Consider the following 10,947-nt stretch of genomic DNA (forward strand, 5'->3'; position numbering starts at 1 on the left):
TTTCAATCCCCTCAATCATGCAAAGTAGACAAATTATTCGTAGTGGTGTGCTAGAGCTGGCCTGTACTTGCTTATGAGAGCCAAATGATACCATTTCAGAAAGTTTGCAAGTCAGTTGTTAAACAGAACCTTACTAAAAATTAAATTCTATAAATTCTAAAAATTTAATTCTATAAATTAAATAAATTATATTAAAAATGAAGACAATAAATATTCTGATATTGTGCATCTCTACCTACCTGTGTTTAGTGACATCAATATTAGTATCTTGAAATCTGCTGTAGTGGGAGTATTTACACCACAGAAGTTGGCAACCACTACAAATCAGGGCCTTTCTTTTATTTGACAATCTGGTTGTTAAACAATGTACCACTACATATTATTGTCCATTCTTTAAAAGGACATTTTTTCTAATTCCATTCTAGTCCTATTACTCCACCCCAAACTTGGAGATGCCTTTGATCATTAATCTTAATTTGATAGTTCTATTACTGTGTTGTCTGTGGTCCATTTTTGTCCCTTATTCCTTTTTCCCAGAATCTCTTTTCTTTTGTCCAATGTTAAGATCGAACCCATTCTTCTAATACCTGTACCTATTTTCTATTTTCCTGATTTGAGAAGGCTTGGCACAGTAGTTAAGATCCCTCAAATAATCACTTTTCTTAAACTTTTTTTTTTAAGATTTTTATTGGGGTATTGGGGGATGGGAACAGCGCTGGGGAACTGGGGAAGGGGAACAGACAAGTTGCTGTCCTTTTGTTCTTCAGTCTAGTTGTGGAGGACGTTGCTTCACTGGCCCAAGTTGGCACCATCATTGCGCTCTTCCCGGGTGAGGCAGATCAATTGCCGGCTTCTGGATAGCTGCTCATGGTGGTTGCTGGCTACACACGGTAGCCCATGGCAACCCACTGCAGCCTAAGACGTCGCCGGCAACTCACGGCAGCCCAGCTCCAGGTTGAGCTGTTGTTCAGCATCTTAGCTGTAGAGGGCAGTGTCAATGGCCCTCATATGTGGGATTCGAACTGGGGTCCTCTGGCGTCTCAAGCCAGCTCTTAACCAACGCGCCACTCGGCTGGCCCACTTTTCTTAAACTTCTATTGGTGTGAACATACATACAGAAAACTATACATATCACAAGTGTACAATTCAAATCATTTTCACAAGCTTAACATACCATAAGATCAGCACTCAGATCCAGAACGAGAACATTACTCTTTTCTCAGCAGTCTTCCAGTTTCTGCTCTCCCAGCTTAGTTTCTAAAAGTCATGCAACTCTTTTAATATTGGCATATCTAGCACTGTGTTCAGCCAGGTATTCTATTATCTGCTCCCTTTGGTGTTGGGGTAGTATCAAGACTCTTTCTGGTCAATTATCTTGACTTATATCCCACTCCCGTGGAACAATGACAAGAAACTTGAGTTCCAGTCGCAACACTACCACTTAACCTTGTGACCTAAAAAATCCATGTCTGCTCTCCTAAGACTCAGTAGTCTAGTCTATAAAATATGGACAAACACAATGAATTTGCAGGGTTGCTATGAGGATTAAATGAAATCTCACTCTCAAAGCACCTGGTACATACAGAAATACAAAGGATCATACAAGAATATTGTGAAAGACGATATGCCACCAAATTCAATAACCTTGAAGAAATGGAGTCTTAGAAATATATAAACTTCCTAGACTGAATCACACAAACACACAAAAACTGGAAAATGTAAATAGACTGATCAACAGTAAGGAAATTGCAACAATCATTAAAAACTGCCCAAAAAGTAAAAGTTCAGGATGGCTTCACTGGTGAATTCTACCAAACATTCAAAGATGACTTAATACCTGTCCCTCTCAAACTATTCCCAAGAAATTGAAGAAGAGGCAATACTCCTAACTCATTTTATGAGGCCAACATTACCCTGATACCAAAAACTGGTAAGGATAAGACACACACACACACACACACACAAAGAAAACTACAAACCAATATCTCTGATGAATACAGATTCAAAAATTCTAAACAAAATATTGGCAAATTGAATACAACAATGCATTAAAAAGAGTATACATCACAATCAGGTAGTATTCAATTCCAGGAACACAAGGATGGATTAACATATGCAAAACGATCAATGTGATATACCACATAAACAAAATAAAGGATAAAAGTCATATGATCACATCAATAGATGCAGGAAAAGCATTTGACAAAATATAGCATCCATTTATGATTAAAATGGGTATAGAAGGAAAGTTCCTCAACATAATAAAGGTCATATATGACAAACTCTCAGCTAACATCTTACTTCATGGTGAAAAACTGAAACCTTTTCTCTAAGATCAAGAACAAAACAAGAATGCCCTCTCTAGTCACTGCTGTTTAACATAGTTTTGGAAGTCCTAGCCAGAGCAATCAGGCAAGAGAAAGAAATAAAGCATCCAAATTGGAAATGAACAAGTCAAATTGTCACTTTTTGCAGGTGACATGATTCTTTATATGTAAAACCCTAAAGACTCCACCAAAAAAAACAACTATTAGAAACAATAAACACATACAGTAAAGTTGTAGGATACAAAATCAATGTATAAAAACCCATTGCATTCCTATATACTAACAATGGAATTTCAGAAAAAGAAATGAAAGAAACAATTCCTTTCATAATTGCAACAAAAGGAATAAAATACCTAGGAATAAACTTAACAAATGATGTGAAGGACACTGAAAACTTTAAGACATTATTAAAAGAAGTTGAAGATTCAAAGAAATGGAAAAAGATATTCTGTGTTCATGGATTGGAAGAATCAACATAAAATGGCATATTACCCAAAGTAATATACAGATTTAATGCAATTCCCATCAAAATCCCAATAACATTTTTTAAAGAAATAGAAGAAAAGATTATCAGATTTGTATGGAATCACAAAAGACCCCAAATAGCCAAAGCAATCCTGAGAAGAAAGAACAAGGCTGGAGGTATCACATTCCCTGACTTCAAATTATAGTAGAAAGCAACAATAATCAAAACAGGGTAGGATTGGCAGAAAAACAGACACACAGAATGATGGAACTGAATTGAGAACCCAGAAATAAACCCACATATATATAGGCAGATCATTTTCGACAAAGGAGGCACAAACATACAATGGAACAAAGAAAGCGTCTTCAGTAAATGGTGCTTGGAAAATTAGAAGGCCACAGGCAAAAGAATGAAACTAGACTGCAGTTTTTCATCATACACAAAAATTTACTCAAAATGGATCAAAGACCTAAATATAAGACCTGAAACAATAAAATGTATAGAAGAAAACATAGATACTAAACTTATGGAACTTGGCCTTAGAGAGGATTTTATGAATTTGACCTCAAAGGCAAGGGAAGTAAAAGCAAAAATAAATGAATAGGACTATATCAAACTAAAAAGCTTCTGCACAGCGAAAGAAATCATCAACAAAACAAAGACGCAGCCAACTGAATTGGGTTGTCGGAAAAGTCATGATGTATTTTTTCTGTTTTTCATTGCAAAAATGCGTCATGACTTTTCTGACAACCCAATATTTGCAAGCAACGCCTCTGATAAGGGGCTAATATCAAAAATATATAAAAAGCTCCTACAACTCAGTAACAAAAAAACAAACAACCTAATTAAAAAATGGGCAGGGGACCTGAGCAGACACTTCTCCCAAGAAGACATACAAACTACCAACAGATATATGAAAAGATGATCAACTTCACTAGGTATTAGGGAAATGCAAATCAAAGTTATGATAAGATACCACTTCACACCTGTTAGAATGGCTATTACCAACAAGACAAGTAATAAGTGTTGGAGAGATTATATGGAAAAGGGAACCCTCGTACTCTACTTGTGGGAATGTAAATTGATGCACCCACTATGGAAAACATTATGGAGGCTCCTCAAAAAATTAAGAATAGAATTACCATATGACCCAGCAATCCCTCTTCTGGGTATCTACCCCCAAAATTTGAAAACATTTATCTGAAAAGATATATGTACCCCTGTGTTCATTGTAGCATTATTCATGGTGACCAAGACATGGAAACAACTGAAGTGTCCTTCGATAGATGACTGGATAAAGAAGATGTAGTACATATATACAATGGGATATTTCTCAGCCATAAGAAAAGATGAAATACTGCCATTTGCAACAACACAGATGGATCTTGAGATTATTATGCTAAGCAAAATAAGACAGACAGAAAAAGTCGAGAACCATATGACTTCACTCATTATGTGGGATATAAAACTGAAAGCAACTAATGAACAAGACAAACAAATAAAAACTCGTAAACACAGACAACAGTTTGGTGGTTACCAGAGGGAAAGTGGGGAGTGGGAGGTAAAAAAAGGTAAAGGGGTCAAATATATGGTGACAGAAGGAGATTTGACTTTGGGTGATGAACACACAAATACAATATGTGTTTGCACAGATGATATATCATAGAACTGTACACTTGAAACCTATGTGATTTTACTAACCAATGTCATCCAAATACATTTAATTTTTAAAAAGAGCTGGGAAAAAGAAGAAAAAAAAAGTGCCTGGTATACAGTAATGTAATAGCCAAATGTTATTGATTTTATTGTGTGTAGGCAAGGTATGAGGATTTTATGTATATTATCTCATTTATAACTCTGGCCAAATAGAATCCTTTAATATTCTCATTTTCTCTTTCAGTCTTCCACATCTCAGTTGTCAAAGGCATCACCATTGCCTAAAAATTTAGGTTCCAAATCTAGACATTTTTCTTGATTCTTGCCTTTCCTATGCTCTACTCATCTAATTCATCAGCAGGTTTTGCTGACTCTAAAAAGAAAACCCAAGTCACTTGATTCTCTCAGTTTCTACTACCATTATCCTATTTTAAGCCATTACCATCCTTCACTTAAATATCTTCATGAGAATATAAGCTCCATGTGAACAGGCTCCATGTATTATTCATCACAGCTGTATGCACAGCACCCAAACCCCAAGAACAGTGCCTGGCTCTTAGTAGGCTTTTACTAACTATGTCTTGAATGGATGCATGTTGCAAGAAAACTTTGAAGTGGGTAATATTATTTCCATCTTATAGATGGGAAAATAGGCGTGCAGTCGTTAAATAACTCACTTAAGACTACACAAACATCAAAACCAGGATTCAAATCCAGGGTCTAACTTAAGAGCCTACTGTCCACTATACCGCCATATTGAACTACACTGGCTAATGCTGAAGTTAATTATTAAGAGGTTTTTTTAGCTGACATTGGGAGAGATTTTAGTCGAAATTCCCCAACCTGGAAACTTTTCCTGAGAATAAAGTTCATGTGCCCCTTGTAGGGGCATCATGATTTGGCTTCTCCCAAGTCTCCTCTCTCCTCATTGACCTTTCTCCCCATCATTCCAACTATAATGAACTGTCTTCTCAGCACAGCAAATACTCCTGCTTCGTATCTGAAAACACTGCCCCCTCTCTCATCCCTTCTGGAAAACCTTCCCTAATTTCTCAATTTTGAGGCATTATAACAAGTAGTACTTAATCCCAGCTGGCATCACTCTACTAAACTTACTTATTTCTTTATTGTTTATTGCTGTGTCCTCAGTGCCTAGCAAGTGCCTGCAATAAAATATGTATTTGATAAATATTTGTTGACCAAAGGTATGAAAGGGCAAGGATTATTTTTATCAATTTACGGGTGTTAAGACTGTGGCTCTTAGAGGTCAGGTATTTTGCCATGGGTCAGTGACTAAGTGGCAGCGGTGAGATTTGAAATCAAGGCGCCACAGACAGCCTCCTCCAGGTCCCTCCAGCCTTCCTGGCTCCCCACTTCCGTCCGCTCCTGCTGGCTCCGCCTACTTCGGCAGCGCCATCTCTGAGACTAGTTTGACCCTCAGGCGGCCGCCGTAGCGCGTCTCTCTGTTGCCTTGGGAAACGACCCCGGCCCAGGGTTGGAGGCAAGATATTTCCCGCCGGCGGGAGCTGCGGTTGTGGCGGCGTGGGGAGCTCAGAGGCTGCGGGGTCCAGCGCTGCAGCACCATGGCGGACCAGATGTATCTGGAAAATATAGACGAGTTCGTCATGGACCAGAACAAGATCGTGAGGAACCAGGAATGGGGAACTCGGGCGTGCGACTGGGATTCTGGGCCCGGCGAGGGCGGTGGGGGCCTTGATCCCCCTGCGAGTGGTCTCGTGGGGACTGGCCAAGGGAAACAGGTCCCCCTACTCCTCATGTCCCAGGGCAAGCGAGGACTCGCCAGAGAGCGCCTAGGCGCGCGCGCAAGTCCGCGCCCATTGGGTGGGCGTGCTGGGCGCTGCACAGACTGGGGGCATTGGTTGCTATTTCTAAGGGGTCTCTACACCTGTCAGATAAGGGGGTTGGAATTTGAAGCCCCAAGTTTACAGTTGAGGAAGTTGTACTGGGTTTAAGTGACAAGAAATTTAACCTTACAACAGCCAATTTCCTCTTACTGGAAATTTGGTATTGATACAGGCTTGACCTGTCTCAGGAACGGGGTAAAGATCAAATGAGACAATGGATGTGAATACACTTTGCTAGTGTGAGGGCTGAGTGTCTACTTTGAGCTTTGGATACACATTATTGCATTTAATCTTTGCAGTGATCCATCCAGAGGTCGGTAGAAGCTAGTCTTAGAAAAGGCAGTTGAAGTAGAAGGGCCAACTAACCTCTTTATTTGTGGCTAGTAAGGGATAGGCAGTTTATCAACTTAGGTCTGTCCCTTTTGCTAATGCTTTCTCCTACATCACACTGCCTTTGCCTAACCTATGTAACACTTCTAGTTATTGGAAAGTCAGCATTCAGAATTGGAAGATTTGGAGAGAGGAGTGACAGTAGAATTAAGGAAAGATGGAAGGAAGATCTAGGCTTGAGGCCAGGAGTTGCCAATCTAACCTCTGATGCAGTATCCATCCACCTCATTCATTCCCTGACCCATGCACCACCTGTGCCCTTAATGTTTGTATGGCTGCATCTTTCCTTTGAAGTTTTTCTGACTTATACACTTCAAAATAATCTAGCTTCTGGGTGTTAGGATTGTTTTCGGTGGAGGCCCCCAAAAAGGACAGAATGTGAAAAATAAAAGTAAAACATGGAGTGAGAAAAATGACAGCTTTTTCTTTTATGTATATTTAGCCTTCCTCTTTAGACTCTTTGCATTAATGGGTCTGTAAAACAAGCTTTTTAGTATTTGTAAGGTAAATATGTCAGTCCTGCCTGCCCAGATGGATGGTTCTTGGTAAAACTGGCATGGTATATATTATAATTTATAAGGCATAATCATCCAAGAATAGGACTCTTTCGGAGCCCTTAGAATGGAACTGTACTCAGGAGTCATCTAATAAAACATTAAAAAAAGTTCTTTTTCTTGCAGGTGACATACAAATGGCTGAGCTATACACTAGGAGTTCATGTCAACCAGGCCAAACAGTAAGTCTGATTTACTACTAATTTTAATCACATTGGAGCCTTGCTTTGCTTGTTTTTTGTTTTGCTTTGTTTTTGGCTTTACAGATAGCTTCTAGGTTAGAACTTTGTTTTTTCCTGAGAAAATGGGAAAGAATACTATTTTTACTACATCTTACTACTTTTGTCTGTTATTTAGGAGGTAGGTAGACTTGTGTGCAAATGTGTAGTAATACATTTACTGGGTTTATGTGTAGTCTTGACCTCTGGTTAACATCACTTGGTTATTTCATGTTGATTAAATGGGCTAGCCAATTCTGTTTATATCACATTTATGTCTGATGTCTTACAGATTCATTACATTTCACACATGCTCCTTAGGCCCATCTCTGGGTGTGATTGAAATACCTCCATAATGAGGTCAACAGGTGTTTGACATGAACTGTATAACAGTAGAAAATGGGGGCAACGATTTCAGTGAAATTAAAAAGGGGAGTGTTTAGGATGGCGTAGAGCGCTGCCCTTCTTGAATTTTGCCCTATCACCTTTCCTTGCTGAAACTTATAGTCCAATTTGAGGCCAAAAGGGAAAAGGCAAGCTTTTGAATTAACTTCAACATTTCTTGACCTGCAAATGTGCAGATGTTGTTTATGTTCCAAGCTGGGGAGTTGGTTAAACAGGCTGAGGACACATATACTGAGTCAAATACTCAGTTTAATTTCTAAAGGTGGTCTGATTTTTACCTATTCCTTGAGTCGTAGGAACGTTACGTTATGTGAGTCTTAGAAAAATCCCTGATCCCTAGAATGGGTTGATTAGGCTTTATTTGGGTTGCTGTTTGACAGATCTAGGAGTCTGATTTTGACTGGATGTTTATGCCTTCAAGACCTGAAACACTTAGCCCAGGAATGGATTTGGACAGATTTTGACTATCTAAGATTGCTGTTCCTAAGACTAGTCCTGCCCCAAACCCAAGAGGTTCAGGTAACTTTGGGAATGGACACCTATAAGAGTAATTATTTGTTGTGGTTATGGATGCTTAAATATGAAATGAAGTAATTATTATTATATAAGCTTGTTGGGGTTTAAAGGTACATATTGAAGATGCAATAAAATTGCCTGCAGTTTTACTGTAGCTACCCTAATTACCTATAATTTTTCTAGAATTAACACACTGTCGTTGCCTATCTGCCAGCTTCATCCCGTACTACTGTCTACCTCTCTTATACTCTAGCCTTATTTGCCTTTCTGTTCCTCAAATATGCCAAGCTTCTCACCCTAGGACGTTTGCACCATTCCCTCTGCCTCGAATGCTCTTTTCCCAAAGGTCCTGATCCTCCAGGTTTCAGCTCAAATTTCACACATTATTTCTTGGAACAGCCCTCCCCTAATGCTCTGTTTCAAGTATCCCAACCCCTCCCTAACTTTTTGTCATATGTATTTCTTTCGTTTATTTTTTTAAACAGCTTAATTGAGAGAGACAATTCATATACCTGCAGTTCACCCAATGAAAATGTATAATTCAGTGTAGTTTTTAGTATATTTGTAGAATTGTGCAGCCATCATTACACTTAATTTTAGAACATTTTCACCCTAAAAAGGAACCTTGTATCCATTAGCAGTCACTCACCATTTTCGCATAGTCCTCTACCCCCACCCCTGGGCAACTATTTTCTTTGTCTATAGATTTGCTTATTCTGAACATTTCATATAAAGGGAATCATATAATATGTAAACTTGAGTGCCTGGTTTCTTTCACATACATAATGTTTTCAAGGTTTGACCATGTATTAGTACAGAAGTCCTCACATAATGTGGTCGATAGGTTCAGTGACCTTAAGTGAAATGACTTATAATGAAACCAATTTTACCATAAGCTAATTGATACAAACAGGAGTTAACTTCCTAGGGTGTCCCATCACCATTACAACGAAATGATGTTATTTGAGGGCCTGCTGTTGCTTTTTATGGCTGAATTATTCCATTATGTGGTGTTAGTTTCCTAGGGCTGCCATAACAGTACTACAAACTAGGTGGCTTAAGAACACAAGAATTTATTGTCTCTCACAGTTCTGGAGGCTAGAAGTCCAAAATGAAGGTGTCAGCAGGGCCATGCTCCCTCTGAAACTTGTAGAGAAGAATCCTTCCTTGCCTCTTCCTAGCTATCAGTGGTTTACTGCAATCTTTGCCATTCCTTGGCTTGTAGCTGCACAACCCCAGTCTCTGCCTGTGTTTTCACATGACATCCTCCCTGTGTGTCTGGACATTTTCTAAGGATACCAGTCTTTCTGGTTTAGGAACCCACCCACCTCCAGTATGACCGCATCTGCAGTGATGCCATTTCCAAAGGTCATTCTGAAGTAGTGGCGGTTAGGACTTCAACATATATTTTTTGAGGGGAATACATTTCAACCCCTAACACATGGATATACCACATTTTGTTTATTCATTCATCAGTTGATGGATATTTTGGTTGTTTCCACATTGGGTGTTATGAATAGTGCTACTATGAACAATTGAGTACAAGTTTTTGTGCATACATGTGTGTGTTTTCAGGTCTTTTGGATTTATGCCTAGCATTGGAATTTTTGGATCATATGATAAATCTGTATTTAACATTTGGAGGAACTGATGAACCATTTTCAAAGTGGCTATGCTATTTTACAGTCCCACCAGCAATGTATGAGGATTCCAATTTCTCCATATTCTTTTCATATCTTGATTATGTCTTTTTTATTGTAGCCATCCTAATGGGTGTGAAGTGGTATCATTATGGTTTTGATTTGCATTTCCCTAATGACTAATGAATTTGATCATCTTTTCATGTGCTTATTAGACTTTTGTATATCCTCTTTGGAGAGATGTTTTTTATGATCCTTTGCTCATTTTTTCATTTGGTTGTTTGTCGTTTTGTAAAAATTTTCTCCCATTCTGTGGGTTATCTGTTGATGGTGTCCTGTGAAGCACAAAAGTTTTTATTGTTGATGAAGTCCAGTTTATTTTTTTCTTTTGTTGATTGTGTTTTTTATATAGTATCTAAGAAGGCTTCACCTAACTTAACCAAGGTCATGAGGATTTACTTGTGTGCTTTCTTCTAAAAATTTTGTAGTTTTAGTTCCTACACCAATAATGATCACTACTGTATTTAAGGTTCCTATGAATCAAGTGCTTGTTAACATTAAAAAATGCCTCAGTCCTCACAATATGAATACACTATAATTTTCAAATTAGGTATTGGCTCAAGCTAGTTTTTTTTTTTTAAAGATTTTTTTATTGGGGAATTGGGGGGATGGGAACAGCGCCGGGGAACTGGGGAAAGAGGAACAGACAAGCCGCTGTCGTTTTTTGTTCTTCAATCTAGTTGTGGAGGATGTTGCTTCACTGGCCCAAGCTGGCACCATCACCGCGCTCCTCTCTGGCGAGGCAGATCAGACGCCGGCTTCTGGACGGCCGCTCACTGCGGCTGCTGGCCGCTCACGCTGGCTGCTGGCCACACACGGTAGCCCATGGCAATCCACTGCCACAGGGGCT

General features: G+C 39.0%; 1 protein-coding gene across 2 annotated transcripts in view; it reads left to right on the forward strand.

Annotated features, from left to right (window-relative positions):
- Nucleotides 1–5,872: 5,872 nt before the first annotated feature.
- Nucleotides 5,873–10,947, forward strand: part of POLD3 (DNA polymerase delta 3, accessory subunit) — a 45,829-nt gene continuing 40,754 nt past the window's right edge. For both annotated transcript variants that reach the window (XM_019649454.1, XM_019649455.1), the window contains exons 1-2: nucleotides 5,873–6,092; nucleotides 7,385–7,440. In XM_019649454.1, coding sequence (XP_019504999.1) covers nucleotides 6,033–6,092; nucleotides 7,385–7,440 — 116 coding nt within the window. In that variant the 5' untranslated portion in view covers nucleotides 5,873–6,032. The remainder of the gene's footprint in view (nucleotides 6,093–7,384; nucleotides 7,441–10,947) is intronic.

This window comes from Hipposideros armiger, unplaced genomic scaffold (assembly GCF_001890085.2).
Source record: "Hipposideros armiger isolate ML-2016 unplaced genomic scaffold, ASM189008v1 scaffold_132, whole genome shotgun sequence".
In the NCBI taxonomy this organism is placed as follows: Eukaryota; Metazoa; Chordata; class Mammalia; order Chiroptera; family Hipposideridae; genus Hipposideros; species Hipposideros armiger.